Genomic DNA, 19,770 nt, shown 5'->3' with positions numbered 1-19,770 from the left:
CTTTTTTGCTCTGTCTCTTTGTTGTATTAGAGATAGCATGGGAGTTTCACTTATTACTCCAGGGCCGAATAATATTAGTTTCGGAGTGAACTCCCCAGATAGCAAAATACACTCTGGCCAGATCCGGCTAGATTCCCGCCTGCCGGAGACTTACCACTCTGCCCGACTCCGTCAATCTGGCCAGTTGCGGCGGCCGTAAGCGAGCCGACGCTGCCACATCCGCGCCATGTGTGCTGCGGCCCGGAGCTGGCGCGACTAAGTTTTTATATACCTTTTTTATATACCTTTATAATACAACCCTTTGAGTTGTAGCAGCAAACGCAGGCTATAATGTAAACACAAAGTGTAGGCACTGCATTTAACCTTTGAATAAAATTCAAACAGCATATATATCCTATGACAAAAATAATAAAAGGACAAAATAAATAAATGATAAATGTTTATTGATTGCCAGAAACAAATAATACTAAAATTTAATAAATTATTTTGTAGTGCACAAGAACATCAATATAAAAACAATAAAACTACACAAGTAAGACACGCAGGAAGATTCAAAGAACACTAAAACTGCACAGTGCACACCTAATAGACTTGAATAAAAAAAATTGTACAAGACACATCTTAAAACAGCTAAATTTTATAAAAACATGAATATAGAAACCAATTTAAGATATAGCAAGAAACATCTTACAAATACATATAATGTATATATAATGTACATATAATATATATATAATGTGTGTGTGTGTGTGTATATAGAGCTCTCTTCTTCCTTGCTCCTGACAGGGATAGAGGAAGTTGTAGCCACCTTGTAATGCATTTTCCACTTTTTTATCAGTGGTGTGGTATGGACATTTGTCCGCACTGTATCTGTGATTAAAAGATAAACAGATAATTAGTAGTGAACAAGTACAAAAAAAAAAGGAAAAAAGAAACATGCTTGGTCACATAAGTACAACCTAAATGGGACTATATATAGATTTTTTTTGTTCCTCTGGTTAATGATTCAAAGAAATACATAGATGGAACAGCCCCTAATTGTATTGAAATGTATATTTAAAACCAACTTACATACTAGACAGTCCTAAGGGTGAGTGCACGAAAGGCCACATTTTGGCTCCAGTTCATTTGTTTAGACAAGGAGTTAGCCAAAAGTTTTACCAGGCTACACCAAACTGCTTCCTTAATGGAAAACAGAAATGATTCCAAAGTAGGCTACCTACGAAGCAAAAATAAATAAATAAATAAACAAATAAATAAATAAATAAACTTAAAACACTTTAAAAATAAGCAAGAGCTTGAACATACCAGCTTCTTCATTTATTCGGGCTGCTCCTTTAGTTGATTTTCAAGTTTTTCCATATCAAATTGGACAAATGAAGGTCAAATGTGTTTACATCTAGAATTTCATCACGTCTGTTTTATTTGCTGTGAGAATCAGGCCCAGCTGCTGCTTTATGACGTCACATGATTTTAAAACTTCAGTCAGTCGTGCTAAAAAAGAAAAATAAGGAATCAGTATAAATCAACCTGTAGCTTATTCTCATACAACTTGTGTAAATACAGCAGTGGGTTAGACACTGCTGATATTCTCTAGTTGATCTTTACTTTCTAGCTGCATTAAACCTTAACAAATTAAGTGATGTCTTCAATTCTTACAAAGACATGACGAGTTGCAACAAGTTCTGTCTTGATCTCCAACTGCACTGGAACAAGGACTGTAAATGTTCATAGCCATATTGGAATGTTCAGCATTCGTGCATCTTGATGGTGGTCTTAAGAATTTTAGTGGTGATGATACTTGTGGTGCTGCATCGATTCCTGAAATCTTCATATCTGCTTTTTTTTCGAGCCTCCTTGTTTTAAATAATTTTTCTTCATCACTGTCACTATAGTTGTGCCTTATGTACCATGATCAGATACATTAACAAAACAAAACATCATTTTAGTATAGTGCCAGGTCCAAACCCACAGGTTGTAATAGATCCACGAAATAATGTTGACAGTATGTGTTCAAAATAATTGCAAACAAACCTGTTTGATTCTTTAGCTGGATGACGGGCAATCATCGTCCTCATCTGTATGCCAGTCAGACATCACAGTTGCTTTTGGATGTTTCTATAATAAAACATCACATTGTTGTTAATCTCCCCCTAAGAAAAGTTAAAATTCTGAAATACTATCGAAGTTAATTAATGGTTTTAATACCTATGCTGTAAATAATCAGCACCCTGAAGGTTGCACAAGATTTATTCAGAGATTCATGCAGAGTGTCAGCCTTATGAATCTTAGACACAGATTTGTAAGATGGCTAAGCACATGCATGATTTCAGCCATGACTTGCATATACTGACCTCTTCTGTGCCAAGCGTGTTTGATCTTGCTAAAGGATCTTGTTGTGGACTGTCAAACAAACAAACATACAACATTTTATACAAATGTTTATCTTCACTAGAATCAATATAAACATTAATAATGACTTTTCAGAAAAAGCTTGAAATATATTATACCCAATTAGCATAAGACCAAAATTCTATTTAAAACCTAGACATTACTGGATGAATACAGATTCTTTTGATTTACTTTGAGTCAGATGAAAGCCAATAACAGTAAATGTTCTATTCACTTTGGGACACAATGCACAAACCAGTTTATGAAACCAATAGGAAAGAAGATTAAGTCAATCAGTCATGTTTCTTTAAAATAAGAAACGTTTTGGATCAGATAGTTGTGAGTTACTAAACACTGTTAACCTACCATTGTGGAAAATGTTTGATGATGATGATAGCTAATAACAATAAACCATTTCTGCCGTTTGTGAAGCAATTAGTAAAGTCTGAAAAGCTCAAGTATGTTGAAAATGTATCAGCAGTTTACAGTTTTTAACGGACTTTAGGCACCCAACTATCACATGCCTATCCACATGTTCATAAGAGCGTGCCATTGGCATCTTTTGTCTCTGTGATGTGCTGCAAAATGACCTCACAAACCTTTGTTAAACAGGAATAATAAGACTTAACCGAAAAAATATTGTTACCTATTCATTCAAATCAGAATTTATAACTGTCAATAACCAAAAAAAAAAAAAAACCCATCAAAATCTGCTTTCAGTTTTACATGCGCAAATTACAGTTTGAACATAAGATATAATTGATTCACATAGGCTAACACATATGAATTAAAGCACACACTAATATATTTCTCTTAGATAATTTAAAGACAATAGTAAACAGTGTCGGGTTTCGATCACTTTTCGTGATAAACAAGTTAAACAATAATATTGTATGAATCCAAAACGATTCAGTTTTATTTACACAATCACATAATACTTTTGGATAAGTACACGCCTGTAAATTTATTTTTTTCAACACTCGCGGTACTTTATAATGTTTAGTTAACTCAGAAGTTAAAAGCACATGTTAGTGTTAACAGATTCGTCTACAGAAACTAGCATACACACCAATTCGTTTTTAGTCATTTTTCTTTAAAATAATTTAAATAGTTTTCAGGTACTAAACACTGTTTCAACCTAACAAAGGAACAGGCACTTTCTCCCATTTGTATAGCAATTAGCTTCAGTCGTGTTTCTTCACAACAAGTTGCATTTCGTATGAAATCGTTTTAATATACTACACACTGTTACAACCTAACACTGTGAAAAATGTTTTAAGCAATAAATTTGCATAGTATACATGATACAAACAGTAAAAACCTTACCTTTCTGACCGGAATCCAATGTTAAAAACAAACTTCTTTTTCTTCTTGTAATCTTCGTGGCGGTTGGCAACCTGCTTTTTGGAGCTTTACCGCCACCACCTGGATTGGAGTTTGGATCAGGAGATTTTACGGTTGTCATCAGTTAAACAAGCCGAGTCCATGCCGAGTCCTTGCCAGAAGCGGCCCGGACTCTACAGACAGATGTGCCAGATGTGGTTGACCGGAATCGGGCCAGTGCTTAACAGCCGCATCCCAAACGCATGTGCGGGAGCGAGCTGCGGGCCAGACTCGGGCTGGATAATACTCGCCAATGCCGAGTCGGAGCCGGAGGCGCCGAGTCGGAGCCGAGCTCGGGCCAATTACTGCCTGCTATCTGGGTCTTTTAGTTGCAGCCGGTGAATGAACGAAGACACGTGTAACTTGGTCTCATTGCGAAAAAAACGCTCCTCTTTTCTGTCTCTCCCTCTTCTCTTCACACACACACATACACACACACACACACCAAACTGACCTGCACACGTGCTAAACAAAAACTTGTCGGGCTGTTTGTGATCTAATATGATTACTTGTTATTATCAACGCTTTGCTTGCCATGTGTTGTTGATGTAAGATTGTATTCAGTTTGATCGGCATATTCATATTGATTATAACGAGCGTGCGTGAGAGCTGTCACTGCGCGTGCACACACATAGATCTGATAGCCTTGAGCCTTCATAGATCAGCAGGGGAGAGCCTACGTGCACTGGTCACTGAATCCAGCATACGGGCCACACATTCTGTCTTTATATTCTGCTCTGTGTTTGTCATAAAGTCATCTGAGCTCAATGATCAGGTTTGTATCAAAATCTGACTCCAAGGGCAAATCTGCGCCCTCACAGCGGTTTATCATAAACTTTTCATCGATCATTTTCCCCGTGATTGACAGCAAGAACGAACATAGAAGAGTTGATGCTACATGTGTTCAAAATAATCTAAAATGCCAAATAGGGTGAATTTATGTCGCATTTTCTAAAATAAAACATTCTGTATCTAGCTTTTCACTTGTACAGTGGCTCTGAACTAGAGGTCTGCATTAGAGGTCTGCATAAATTTCTGAATAAATCGCGGGAGCGGTCGGTAACGGGTTTATTTTGGGACGGGAGCAGGCTGTCAAGCAATATCGCGGATATTGCAATGCGAATGAGAGAGAGGGAAAGCTTTGCCTGTGTGTGTACTTGGTGCTTGTGTGTTTGTATGTTAGTGCGCGCGCGAATGAAAGAGAGAGAGAGAGCTTTCCCAGATAGAAAAATACACTCGGGCCAGTTCCGGCTAGATTCTCGCCTGCCGGAGACTTACAACTTGGCCCGGCTCCGGCTGCCGGACTCGGGCCAGATGTTACTCCTGAGAGTAATGTGCACTGCGGCCCGGAGCTGGCCCGACTCAGTATTTATATACCTTTATATAAAACCTTTTGGTATTAGATTGGTACTTGATACATGGTATTACAACCCTTTGAGTTGATATAACAGCAAACGCCTGTGTGTCTGCTTGGTGCTTGTGTGTATGTTAGTGCACGCGCGCGCCTATGAGAGAGAGAGAGCTTTCTGTGTGTGTGTGTGTGTGTGTGTGTGTGTGTGTGTGTGTGTGTGTGTGTGTTTCTACAGACAGCTTGGCTGTCTGGACTGTATAGCTGGGTGATTTTCGGTTTTGTTCTCCCCCGCTTTTTAGCGGGAATTGTTGAAAACGGGACAACAAATTCTTAATATAAGCGGGAGCGGTCGGGTTCGGGCTAAAACCTGGCGGGTGCGGGCGGGAGCGGGATTCAAAATTTAGTCCCGCGCAGATCTGAACTGTCAAAAAAAGTTTTAGTCCTTAGCTCTTTCATTTTAAATTTGTTTAAAATATATTTAACTTGTTTGTTGATTAAATCCCATTTTGTTATTCAACCTTTTTAATTTTATGCAACAGTCAATTTGCATGTTCATTTGCTATGAAGAAAATAAAATTATGTATTTTTTGCATGCTGATTTATGTGAAATCGTGAATATAGGTCCATATAATCACCTTGCAATTTTGAAATCATAGCTTTTTTGCTTTGAGTATAGGCTATTCAGTTCAAAAGAGCTGAGTTTCAGCTTTTATGAAGTTTGCTGTATAAAAATATAAAATTTTAAATATTTGTAATTGTCGGCCAAAAAATCTATGTCGGTGCATCTCTAATATTTACCCCAGTACTGTCTAAATTTAACTTTTATATTTGCATATATTTTATTTCAAAATAATAAAATATATTAAGGGATGATATACACAGACACTATAAAAATTATTAAATGAAAACAGGAGTGTAATAACAGTCTAAAATAATTATCTACAATTGTCTGAAACTGTTCAACAACTTTACATCAGATCAACAACTCTTGATGACATTGTATTGACATTAGGCCTCGTGCACCTAATGATAGTTACATAAATTAAAATAATTACAATTTACGATAATTGTGGAAAAAAGAGAGAATACTTTCTTGTACGGAAATAAAAAAGACAATGCCAGAATATATATTTTCTGCCATCTTAAGACATTCCTCCATTCATTTGAGTGACATGTCCATACTCTCCTCAAATGCTGAAAATTAAAAGTATTATTAAATGTGTAATGAAGAACTCTAAACGTACAATAATTCATATAGTTATTGAGTACTGTAAAGTACTTACTTGAAGCAGAAGCATATCCACTCTTAATGGAATCTAAAACTCAAACAGAAGATTGTTTGTTAGAAAACATGTTGATTAGTTACTTTTACATTTTGGTTCCTGTTGTACCTGAACATCGTCTTTTCCTTGCAATTACAGCAGCTGCAACTCCAAACACCAACATAAGAGTTGAAACCACCAGAACTGAAGGAATCAGTGATTTAAATGGTTCACCATGATCAAAGTCTGCAACAAGAACCACAAACTGAGAGATTAACTTTAAATATTGATTTTTATTGTTATATTGTGGACTATAATGAAGATTTTATAACCCAAATCAACATCTAGTTTATTGTCTAGACTGAGGTGTTTAACAGAGCAGGAGTATTTGTGTTTCTCTCTCTCTTCTGCTCTGATCTCCAGACTCTTCCTCATCTGGTACGTCCCGTCTCCATTGGGCAGCAGATCTCCTCCAGTGAGCTCATGATCAGATACAGGCTGTCCATCTCTCAACAGGGTCAGGTTGATGTGACGAGGGTAAAATCCTGTCGCCAAACAACTCACAACAAACCATCCAAGATCTGAGGCTTTCTGAATGAGTCTGACTTGAGGCTTAACTGTTGATAAAAATGCAACAGAAACAGATCCTTTAATTTCAGTACACAGTGACCTGGAAAAAGCTGAAAGTAAATCCTAGTTTGACCTTTTCTGTTGACTTGATTCGTCCGTTTTTTAAGGTAACCCTTGAGTGTTTTAATGCAGTAGGGTTGGTATAAATATTCATGATTCCTCTTGCTGGCTTCAAGATGGATTTTTAGCAGGTTATCCGAGACATTTAAAGTACCCTGGTATGTAAACGTCTTGTCAAAATATTGCAATTCATCTGTGGTAGATCCTCTGAAAGCATCTCGTGTGATCATTTTTCCTGGTTCACCATCATCTTTAAGATCACAAACAACCAGCCTCTGAAGAACAAGAACTCCTTCAATGGAGAAATGGAAGTTTAAGGCAAAAAAAAAACAAGAAAAGTTATTAAAATTTTATAATAGATATAATATTGTGATACTTACCATGAGTTTTATTTATATTGTTTGTTCCTACGACCCATTTCTCCATGAAAGATAACTGAATGTTATTACTGATTTTGAGGAGAACGTTTGTCTCAAACACATCGTCTTCAGCTGTTGTGTTTCCTCTTGGAACGTAAGTTTTGGTTTCACCATTATAATAAAGAGTGCTAACATCATCCAACATCAGCACATAGCTAAACTCAGGAAAGGGTGTTTGTCCTTTAATGTACGTGGCAAGCAACATTAAAGAGTGAGGGCCTGCAAAATATATATATTTGAAAAAATATATAAAATGTTTCATTACAATGTTTACACTTTGTAATATATATATATATGACACAAAATGTTGCACCTAATAATTTGTAATATACTTATTTGTATCTTCTATACAGAACTCCAAAATAGCATATACCCTGATCTACTATCACTACACTCTCAAAAATTAAGGTACAGGAGCTGTCACTGGGGCTGTACCATTTCAAAAGGTACATGTTTGTACCTGAAAGGTCCATAATAGGCCTTTTTCACACTTCCTGGTTCCGGTAAGCGAAGCAGCGTCCCACAACATCCGGTTTCAATGCGACGGAGCAAGAAAGAATGGCAGGGTCATCTCATCGCTGTGATTGCTGCGTTCCCAGCTGCTCCAACTCAAAAACGACACCCATACTTTAATGACCACGATCTCCCGAAAGACGCGGGACAGAGAAAATCATGGATGACATTATTAGAGGGGTTGAATGTCGTTTCAAGTTATATGCAGGAGTACATTCGTATGCTGTATGCACTTCAAAGCGGAGATGATCATGTTTTATCAAAGACTGGTGGTCTTAGTTTTTTTTTGATGAGTAATTATAATATAGACAAAACTCCAGTTAAGCTATCTGCCTTCCACAAACAAGTGCTCATCATGGTCATTAATCTATAAGCATGATTTCTCCCTACATTGTTGTTATTTTGGAATAATAGACAGTTCATACAAATGCAAATCTCTTTTCTTAATTGGTTTGACAGCAAAATTATTTGTTTAGTCAGTTATTTAATAAAGATGGTATACTTTTCTTAAAATGAAGTCCTTTCTCATTACAAAATCTCAATAACCCAGCAAGTTTTCAACTGTTATTGGTTCAATTCCTTCAGTTATTCATTCATGTTATTTAGAGGTATTAATAAGACAATCCTTCTGATGCATCGTCTTTTGATATTACTAAATCTTATGTCTGTAAATTTTGTTTTACTAAATACCAAGAGGAATGATAGAGCTATTCATACTCTTTTCCGAAAAGAAATTACTGTACCTTATATTCATTTTTATTGGATGTCTTTATTAAAGGGTGAATTGAAGAAAAGTGTGGCTGTTACCACAGAAATATCATGTTAGAAATAGAAATAAAGAAATGTCCTATAAACTTATCCACAGGTTTTATCCAGCAAAACATTGTTTGCAAAAATTTAAAAGTGGGATTGATGTAAATTGTATTTTTGTAATGAATATGAGGAGATGGTTTTACACTTATTTTAGCATTGTACATAGCTTATGGGGTGAGCTGCAAAATGTATTAATAACAATTCTTTTGTGTTCAAAACCTCTTTCATCATTATGGAAAAATGTACAATGGGCTTTACTTGATTATCCTAATCTAAAGGAAAATAGTTTTATTTATGTAATTTGATTATGTTGTTAACAAAATTGTACATTCATACATATAAATTTACTTATATGGAGCCAGATTTTAAGGTATTGATGACTGAAATATGCTTGTATAATACCAGTATCAACTCTAAACAAGAAAGCTCGACCCACTTTAAAATGTGTGAACTCTACAATGTATTTCATTATTACATATATTACATTTTGATTATTTGTATTTTATTTATAATTACCCCCTGGTATGTACATTTTTGTATTGTAAAATGTTATTTGCTAGTCTTCAAATAAATTATAAAAATGAATATTATCCAAGAGTAGGAGCTAACAACCTGTAATGTATATGGGGCTCCCGCATTAACCGATAGCAACTCGCCTGTACAACTACCTCGCCATTCACTATATCTGACTCTGAATAAAAAGGAAGGAGGGGGTTAGCACAGTTTACAGACAAGACTACTGACATTAAACTCATCCTGCTGGATGTTAAATAGCCTAGTTAATCCTGTTTACGAATGGCTTGAATGAACAGATTCTATGCTGTTGGCTGTGCACCTTACTGGAACCTGACGTTGCAAGCGCTGTGTGTAAGACACGTTTTCTGCACAAATTCTGCAAATCGGTATCATCTTTTAAATGCTGTTTAATTTAGGCAGTTTTACACATTCACCGAACAACATCTTCCTGTCCAAATTATGGCAAAGTTGACCGTGAGAAAGTCATCTGCTGTCCCGAAGCTGTCATGTCTCTGTGACTCCTAGCGTAACCGGAAATATCGATACACTGCTTGGAAGGGCGCTTCCGGTGTTCAATTCCACTGTGAAAAAGGTCTATGGTACCTCAAATATACTTTTTAGGTACAATTGGGCACTATGCACCTTTGAGGTTCCACTGTGGACTCTTTGTGTAGAAATATGTATCTTTTGAAAAGGTACCGCCCCAGTGACAGCTCCTGTACCTTTATTTCTGAGTGTAACTTAAGAAATACCTGAGTTTTGCTTCCTCCCAAAATTCCCTACTGAATCAACAGGTCTTATGCAAACTGGAAACGTTTGGAGCAAATAAACTTAAATCAGGAAGTGAAAGCAACCATGCAGAATCATAATAGGTCATAAGTTTTAATTTGGCCTTCTGCAAATTAGTTTTTAAATCATATGATTAAATGCGTTAGGAAAATAAACATCATCTGATATAGTTTTCTCTGCTTCTTCAATATAAATACCTTTATATTATACAAATCCATTATAAATGTCTTACACAAATGTCCATTCATAGAGTTAAAAAAAACTGTATGGGTAAAAAATTAAGATATGACGTTCTGTTTTCTAAAAACAATATAGTGAATTTTATGCTTATAATGCTACTCTATATATCATGTCAATTAGATATGGAAATTTTTCCAGTTAAAAAAAAGTTTAAATACTTGTTTTTAGCAATCATACACTCTTCATTTTCTTTTTTTTACAGATAATTTCACAGAAGATTTGTTATGTGATTTTGCTTGTGTCATTATATGTCATTATTTAAGAATCTTCATGTTTTACTGCAGTTTGTAATAGACAATGGTATAAAATTCATTTGAAAAAAATTGTGAATAGTTATATTTTCTATTTTCAAAGTTTGAAATGTTGCTAACAAAATGCATATGCTATTTACAGTTAAAGTCAGAATTATTGGCCCTTCAGAATTATTAGCGCCCTGTTCAATTTTTTCCCAATTTCTGTTCAACGGAGAGAAAATTTTTCTAAACACATTTCTAACATAATAGTTTTAATACCTCATCTCTAATAACCAATTTTTTTTTATCTTTGCCATGATGAAAGTACACAATATTTGACTATATTTCTCAAGACACTTCTATACAGCTTAAAGTGAAGTTTAAATGCTTAACTAGGTTAATAAGGTTAACTGGGCAGGTTAGGGTAATTAGGAAAGTTATTGTATATTGATAATTAGTTCTGTTGACTATCAAAAAATATATATAGTTTAAAGAGGCTAATAATTTTAACCTAAAATAGATTTTAAAAAATTCAAAACTGCTTTTATTCAAGTTGAAATAAGACAAATAAGACTTTCTCCAAAAGAAAAAATAGTATCAGACATACAGTAAATTTTTTATTGCTCTGTTAAACATCATTTGGGAAATATTTAAAAAATAAAAATTCTGACTTCAACTGTATAGGCTACATTTAAATTTAGATTAAAAAGATATACTGTGGGTGCCCTTTAATTTATTCCTTAAATTTAATTCGCTAGGCCTAAAAATATTGCATTAACTTAATTTTAAGAAGACATTTTTAACACATAGCCTATGTCCAAGTCTTTTGAAATCTTACCTTTTGGAGCAGCAATTGGAAGCGAAATCAGAAAAAAAAGAATGTTGTTCATATTTCTGAGCTTCATGCTGTTTTCATTCAGCACTCACCTACCAGCACTGTCTTGTTCTACATAACGTAGTTAGCTATTATTTTTAGCTGTTAATGTTTTGCTAACAGTCATGAGAAACGATGACTTCACGGTTAGCCTTCACGTAAACAGACAATGACTTCAGATTCTGAAATTCCTTTCTAACATTATACAAATACAAAGATAATACAAATCGTGATATACTTTCCTAACTAATGGTTTAACAATATGATGTAGTTGTTGTTTCTTCATGTTAGAGTGTTAGAGTGAAATTTATCGATTTTTTCCCCTTTTTTTAGACGCTGAAAAAAATTGTTGAAATAATATAAGATGTACTAAAATATAAAAAAAATCGCCTTTATTAGGTTCAGAAAAAAAACGCACAACTACCTTCTTTTCACTTCTCTGGAGTTTAGCAGAAAACATTGTAATTGATGAATGACACACAATGGCGCCAGATATGTGAGACAAAAGCGAGTCCGTGGTATCACACGTTCTGTGAAACAAAGTCAACCATGTGAAATATCGACTAACCAATAAATAAATTATTCTTTACTTTTTGTCCTCCAAGTTTCCACCTTTATAAAGCAAGAGTGGACAAGTTTAATTTATAGACATATATCTAAAAATAAATAAATAAAAATGATGCTAGGCAATCTTTGGACCATAAAATGCCTTTACTTTCCCTTTTACGTTTGTCTGAAATCTTTAACCTTGACTAACACTGGCCAAAAACCAACTCACAGAATACACAACACTCATCAAATATATTAAAATATGTATTAAAATACCCATTTACTGGTAAAGTACAGAAAAGAAAACTCTTCAGACAGCTGATCATTAGTAGATGTGTGCTATAAGTTTGTTATTTGAGTTGTTTCTCCTCCCATCCATGTTAATAATCCATTATTCAATAATAATAATAATAATAATAATAATACAAAAATACGTTTTATTTTAAGGCTCCTTTCTGGTAACTCAAGCACACCGTACAATAAAACAAGGGCTATAAACCAACAACAGTTTTATTCATGAGAAATGCACAGCTTATTAAATGAGTTTCACTGTAATAGCATTAAGACATCAGCAAAATATGAAGAACAAAAGCATAATAGTTTAAGATTACAATAAGTGCAACAGACAAGTAGACATGTTGGTTGTCTAATCAAGTCAGATGTCAGTCGGTTTACACACGGATTTTGATTCCAACCTAAAAAGAAAATGCAATGATAAAAACAGAGATACTGCTTCACTAGAAATGTGTTTTTATTGGAGGACAGCATGGGGAAGTACATTTATTTTTTAAGATTATGATTTATTAATCATAGGATCATCATTCATGTTGTTTCAGCATGTTCTTCAGATGCTGAAAATAAAAGAATAAGTGATTATTCTTGACTATGCAAAAATATGTGTTTTTTATTATTCATATACTTTAAAATGATAATAAGTTTTACTTACTACTAGTAGCAGAGTAATCACTTTTAGAAGAATCTACAAAATCAGAAAGTCAAGTATTATTAAATGCCCTTACAAAAACAAATGAACCCAATTATCACTGTTTCACATAATTCTACCTGCTGGTCTCTTTTTGTGTTTATAAATAACAACTCCTGTTACCAACACCAACACTAAAGCCAAAACTATCAGCACTGAGGGAATCACAGATTTATATGGTTCACCAGGATCAAATTCTGAAATAAACATAAAAAAGATCACAAACAGATTGCAAACAAAGCACTGTTGTATGTTTTTTTTTCCACATTATCCAATATAACATCTAGTTTGTTGTCTAGACTGAGGTGTTTTGCAGAGCAGGTGTATTTGTGTTTTTCTCTCTCCTCTGCTCTGATTTCCAGACTCTTCCTCATCTGGTACGTCCCGTCTCCATTGGGCAGCAGATCTCCTCCAGTGACCTCATTATCAGATACAGGCTGTCCATCTCTCAACAGGGTCAGGTTGATGTGACGAGGGTAAAATCCTGTCGCCAAACAACTCACACGAAAACCTTTCTGGAAGAGCCTGACTTTGGGTTTGACTGGAAACACAATTTCAGCATATCTTGGCCTGAAATAAAAGTGTAAAGTGTAAATGACAACACTTGTTTTACTTTATTGGCTGGAAGTTGGTGACCTTACCTTTTCTAATGACTTGATTTCTCCTTTTTACAAGGTAACCAGGGCTGGACTGGGGCAAAAAATCAGCCCTGGCATTTTGGGCAAGAGCGGCCCACTAAATTCAATCAAAATGCTATCTATCTATGCACGTCCAATATTTTTATCAACTCATATTCTATAAAACACAAAAGCCATACATATATGAAATAAATAAATAAATAAATACAAACTTTAATCTCAATTTAATTTCTGTATACTGTCCATAAAGATATTTGTTGAGTTCTAAAAAATACACTATTCATTCATTTATTTTTCTTCGCATAAGTCCCTTATTTATCAGGGGTTGCCGCAGTGGAATGAACTGCCAACTATTCCAGCATGTTTTATGCAGCAGATGCCTTTCCAGCCACAAGCCAATATTGGAAATCACCCATACACACTCATTCACACAAACTCATACACTACAGCCAATTTAGCTTATTCAATACACTATTCACTCAGCCTATATTCAATAATAAACATAACAAAAACTGCCTGCTAATGCATGGCTAAATCTTCAAAGGGAACAGTGTTACTTTTTAACCTCTTTTATCTCATCCTGCTTGCTGTTTCACTATCTAAACAATGAAAACATAATATAAGGAAATTTGTTTCATTTTGATATTATGATTAACAGACACCAAACAGCCTCGTGTAGATATATATTTATATAAGCATCATTTTCACTCTGCATATTTATAACAGGGCTTAAATATAATTGCCTTCTATCATTTTCATTGAAAAGAATGAACTTTACCCAGTCTCTTTTGCAGAATATCAGTTTTAATAATGGCCATTATAACAGCATACGTACATTAAATTTAAACGATAAAGGTAAGCAATCAGTCAATGTGCAGAATCAGTGTATGTGGTTACATAAATTAATATATTAGCTTATCTTTGCACTCAGCCAAAACAGTTAACTGAGAACAAGTGATTCAAAAGACATAAGAGTTGTTAGATAGAGATAACAAGAGGAATTCAATATCACGTTTAACAACTATGAGACCATCCAGCAGATGAACTGTCTGACATGCACTATACTCTCACCTGGGGTTTATGCTCACCCGCTGAACTACTGGGTGCAGCTCTTGGCAGAGAGTGTGTGGTCACTTGATTTGCGTTTTAGCCGTGTACTAGAATGAACAGAGAACTTTTCAGAATCACTAAATGAAACGCCGGTGTATTTCCCGCAATTTCTCTGCGCCTCCCTTGCGTTTCTTCTCTCTGACTCTCGACTATTTTGACAAATACACACAGACGACGCACGCTCACACGGAGTCCAAAATAGGAGTTTGTGATTGGGCCAGCCCAATGTCAATACCGAAAAGAGCCAATGGGCTGCAGAGTGTCACATGGGCCGGCCCGGTCTGTCTGTCCGGGAAAAAAGCATCTACTTTCAGAGAGTCACAAATCACAGCAGCGTCAATTAATAAGGCAGAAAAAAACGATAGGCTGCTAAGCCTTTTATGGGCCGATCAGATCATAAGACGATGATCAGCCCGGCCCAAAAAGTACGTCGGCCCACCGGGAAAGTGCCCGGTCTGCCAGATGGCCAGTCCGCCCCTGAAGGTAACCCTTGTATTTTTTTTATTTTTATTTTTTTGTATTTTGAAACACAGTGGTTTGAATAAAGTTTCATGAAGAACTTTTGTGAACTCAAGCCCGATCTTTAGCTCATGAGCGGAGATGTTTAAATTATGATAGTATGTAAACTTCTTGTCAACATCTCGCAGCTCATCTGTGGTGGATCCATCGAAAGAATTTGAAATCATTTTCCCCCATTCATCATTGTCCTTTAGTTCACAGACAACCAGTTGCTGACGAGTAAAAACACCTTGAAAAGCGAGAGAAGGAGAAAGTCTTTGGAGTGTTTATTTTAAAACAATTACATCTGCAAACAATTGCACATCCCAGGTAGCAAAGAATTCTGGCCCAGATTTGGCATGAAGCTTACACAGTAGGCATTCATCTGGCACTGGTATACAGCATGTGGTCCAAACATGGCCCTGGTTTGGCAGAGGTGGCACAGTTTTTAAGGCGGCGCAATACTTAACTCTTCTGTCATGTTCACATCCATTTACTTTAGTGTTCCCGGTCAAAATTTGTTTTAACTACTCTTAAATTACAACAAAAAATACATTTTTTACCACCATTTTTTTTTATTTAACATTCTTTAGCTGTGAACAATGTCTAAAATGGAGTTTAACGGGAATTTATAAAATTAGACGAAAAATAACTGCATTGAAAATACAAATAGGCAATGGAAATGTTTCACAAAATTGTCAACAGATGACAGAAATTAAAATACTTTGTTTCATTACCAATAACTGTCACAGTGTCTGACTAAAGAAATAAAAATTTTAATCCATCTGAATGATTTATCAACTACCAAAGCACAAACAAAATTGTATCTTTTCCTATGTACTGAGATCTCAAATTTTCATTCAGTCCTCAAATTGGCCTATATAAGTATACTAATGTTGGGAATAGTGACTGTGAGAAAGAAAGAAAGAAAGAAAGAAAGAAAGAAAGAAAGAAGCTAATTCATATGAATTCGTACGATCTCATTCATAAAATTTAGTACAATGTGCTTATCCTCACTAATGGTTGGGTGCCACACCTCCTTTTTAAAAGCATATATTTTCGTCTGATTGGACTTGTACAATTGTACTTGTACAATTGTACAAATTAGCCACTAAACTGACAAAACATAAGGTAGTTATGCTTCCTTATAAGATCAGGCTGGAGGATCAGCACATAAGTACAGAAAAAAATATGTGTACCTGCACAAGACATTATGGAGTCAGATAAGACTCAATTATAATTCACGCAAAAGACACGATGTTCACATGCGTAGCCAAATTCACATGAATAAAACCAAATTCACATGCGTAAAATCTTTACTTATATTCACAAAAAAATTTCACGTGCTCAAAATAAAAATACATTTTCATAAAATACGTTTCACAAATGCATTTTCACAAATCCTCACCTGAGTAAATATCTTTTTTTTTCAGTTTCATTCAGTTTCTAATGACACTATCATGTCTTTTTCAAGAAAACAGCTGCTTTAGAACTTTAAATGTTCAACAACCTTACAATTTTATATGTCTTAACAATAAAAAAAAAAAAAAGATTTTTACTCTGGTGATGATCGAACACGAGTCAAAGGACGTGGTAACACAACGTGCTGACTGCTGGACCACAACGGCACTGCTATGCTTGTGTGGCTGGAATAATACTTAATCTTCTTCATTACCCTGCAGTCTATATTTTGCTCATGGGGCTGCGAGACAATAAATAAGAAGAGCAGAGCTGCAGCAAAATAATGGATAAAAGGACAGAGGCTATAGTCAAATAAATAAATAAATGAAAAAAGTGAGACTGCTGCTTTCTCCGTTCGCCATGCTGGAGAGGAACAGTCTGCGCAAATAGAGCGCAGAGTGGGTGTCATCGACTACAGCTCTCATCTGATTGGCTGAAAGGTACGAGTTGCCCTGCCTCTGGCAGGAAAGTCTCAAAAATACACACACACTATCCAGGGGGAGTCGTACGTGAAAGAGGATTTGCACATTCTCATTCCGGATGAACTCGTAAGTTTTAAACATTCAAAACTTTTTGTACACTCTTATACATTTGCAAATGGTGTTTTGCATTTGTGAAACGTATTTTATGAAAATGTTTTTTTATTTTTTGCACGTGAAATTTGTTTGTGAAAATAAATACATATTTTACACATGTGAATTTGATTTTATGCACGTGAATTTGGCTACGCATGTGAACATTATGTCTTTTGCGTGAATTATTATTGAGTCTTATCTGACTCCATACGTAAATCACTGAAGCATGTGGGCCAAGCAAAAGTTAATTGTGTGGGCAAGAGCTGGGCCAGATATATTTTGCTATGTGTAATGTTGTAATTGAACCGTTTTGATCCAATTCAAATGGATATTTACTTGACTACAGCATTAAACAGTACTTACCTTCAGTTTTATTTGCGGTTTTTGTTGGTAATCCCCATCTGCCCTTAAAATATGAATGTAAATAGCCATTAATGGTGAGGAAAGCATTTGAATCCATCACATCATCTTCAGCTGTTGTGTTTCCCCTTGCTATGAGACTGTCTGTATCACCGTTACAGAACACTGACATTATCCAACATCCCTACATATCTAAATTTAGAAAATAGTGTTTGTCCTTTAATGTATGTTGCAAGCATCCATAATGAGTGAGAGCCTGTGGGGAAAAAAATGGAAAGATCACTTTTTGTAAATTCTTTTTATTTTTGCCAGATGGAAATCTGCGTGCTTATCTTTATTGGATCATAAGTTTCTTTGCAACCAGGAAATGCTATATTGTACAGTATTTCTGTCAGATTTGAACCATAATTTATTTTAGTTTTTTGGAAATAAAAAACTGATATGAACTCTTTTTTTGTGAATCTTACTCTTTTAAAGAAGCAGTTGGAAGTAAAAACACAAAAAGCAAAAAAAAAGTTGCTCATATTGCGAGCACTCTTTGAAAGACACTTTTTGAAACAAACTCTCGCTCCACCTTGTGTGAAGTGTGTTGTGAGCTTTCCTGATTTTCTTGTTTAACTGGTTTGTAAAAATGACAGCATATGAAAGTAAAAAAGTTGTTTAAATAGTGTACATAAACTTATGATAACCATTATAATCAAGTGATTTCTTGAGATAAATGCTTACTGTTTGTTATGTTCGGATATGTAAGATGTCTGCCATTAGACCGGTTTTAAGAAAACAAAACTCTTATATTCTATGCGCTAAAAGTAATCTAATTATGTAAAATTCACTGTAAACAATAAAACAAAATGTCAAGGTTCACTATGAAGTGTCTGAAATAGAAGTAGATGACAAGATTCACCTGTTTTGTTTTTTGGTTGTTCACTTTTTCATTTCTGGCAATAATTTGTCCTGTAATTGTGAGTTAAGTTGGCATCAATGTCATACAAAAGGTTTTTGTTTTTGTTGTTTGAAAGATTGGTACAGTTAACATTTATATTTACATTTATTCACTGAGCAGATGCTGTCATCCAAAGTGATTTAGAAATGAGTGAAATGTGTGATATATATCTTACTTTGTAATCAACAGTCACTGTTTAAGCAGGAAATCAAAAGGAAATGCGGATGGACACAAACTGAACTCAAAATGAAAACAACAACAACATCTGTAATAGTGTTTCATAAAGTTATTGATTTTATAAATAAAAAAATTGTCAGATATAGTTGTTAAACCAAATGCATACATTAGACAGATAGCAATAACACGTTTACACAAATTTCAAATAATTATTAATAAAAAACTGTAAACACGTTTCTTTGTGTTTTTATTTAGGTGTAAAACCTACTAGAAGCACATTGTTCTGTTTGCTACTTATGGCTTCTAGTTACACTATTTGTGATCTTCATTTTTTTTCTGTGTGCTTTTGTTATTGATACTTTATCCTTTAGTATAAAACTTGTATCAATTTTGTGAAAAAGGAGTAAAAATTGGCTTGACTTCTTGACCTTGCCTTTGACATTTGAATCCATGCTAGAACTAACAATGATCAACCACAAATGCTGACTGACAGATATACTGTAGCATTACAAACTAATGAGGCTCAACAAGTAAGCTAAAGTGAAATAGTGTAGCTTCAATTCTCTTTGAAAAATAGTGCAGTTTAATCACTTTCTTTTACTTTTGTCCCTGATTTACCAGGGGTCGCCACAGCAGAATGAACTGCCAATTACTCTGCCAATTGTTTTACGCAGCTGATCCCCTTTCAGCTTATAAATAAAACCTAAATTGTGAAATGTAATAAGGAACCAAATGCTATGGGTTCACACCACAATGTAAAAGTGGCAAGAGTTTCCCTCAAACTAAACATAATTGTAGAACAGTGTTTTATTTCATTTATAGTATTACTCATTATATGTACAAGCTAAACCTTTTAAAGAAAATTTTACCATATTATAGAACAAACTATAAACATTTTTACTGGGCTGCATTCACACTTAACAAGGCAGTAACAATGTCCCATATAAGCAATTGCACTGCATAATCTATCGCTGTCGCTATCAACTGACTGATCGACTGATTA

General features: G+C 34.8%; 1 protein-coding gene and 1 pseudogene across 1 annotated transcript; both read right to left on the bottom strand.

Moving 5' to 3' along the window:
- Positions 1 to 3,764: 3,764 nt before the first annotated feature.
- mhc1lea (major histocompatibility complex class I LEA) lies at positions 3,765 to 11,568 on the bottom strand. The gene is made up of 7 exons (XM_068217439.2): positions 11,439 to 11,568; positions 7,458 to 7,715; positions 7,091 to 7,369; positions 6,720 to 7,004; positions 6,517 to 6,633; positions 6,409 to 6,441; positions 3,765 to 6,319 (listed from the first exon to the last, which is right to left on the bottom strand). The coding sequence occupies exons 1-7, from the start codon at positions 11,503 to 11,505 to the stop codon at positions 6,285 to 6,287; spliced, it is 1,074 nt and encodes a 357-aa protein (XP_068073540.1). The 5' UTR covers positions 11,506 to 11,568; the 3' UTR covers positions 3,765 to 6,284.
- Positions 11,569 to 14,433: 2,865 nt separating this feature from the next.
- On the bottom strand, positions 14,434 to 19,219 carry LOC141380995 (uncharacterized; annotated as a pseudogene).
- Between the last annotated feature and the right edge of the window lie 551 nt (positions 19,220 to 19,770).

The sequence above is a fragment of the Danio rerio genome, chromosome 25 (assembly GCF_049306965.1).
Source record: "Danio rerio strain Tuebingen ecotype United States chromosome 25, GRCz12tu, whole genome shotgun sequence".
NCBI classification, from domain to species: Eukaryota; Metazoa; Chordata; class Actinopteri; order Cypriniformes; family Danionidae; genus Danio; species Danio rerio.
The sequence above is the reverse complement of the archived record's forward strand: the minus strand, read 5'-3'. Positions and strand labels throughout refer to the sequence as shown.

Coding starts and splice junctions, on each gene's coding strand:
- mhc1lea (XM_068217439.2), bottom strand. CDS start 11,505: ATGAAGCTCAGAAATATGAACAACATTCTTTTTTTTCTGATTTCGCTT. Junction 6,634..6,719: donor TAAACTAGATGTTGATTTGG/GTTATAAAATCT, acceptor TTCTTGTTGCAG/ACTTTGATCATGGTGAACCA. Junction 6,442..6,516: donor AAGGAAAAGACGATGTTCAG/GTACAACAGGAA, acceptor TTTGAGTTTTAG/ATTCCATTAAGAGTGGATAT.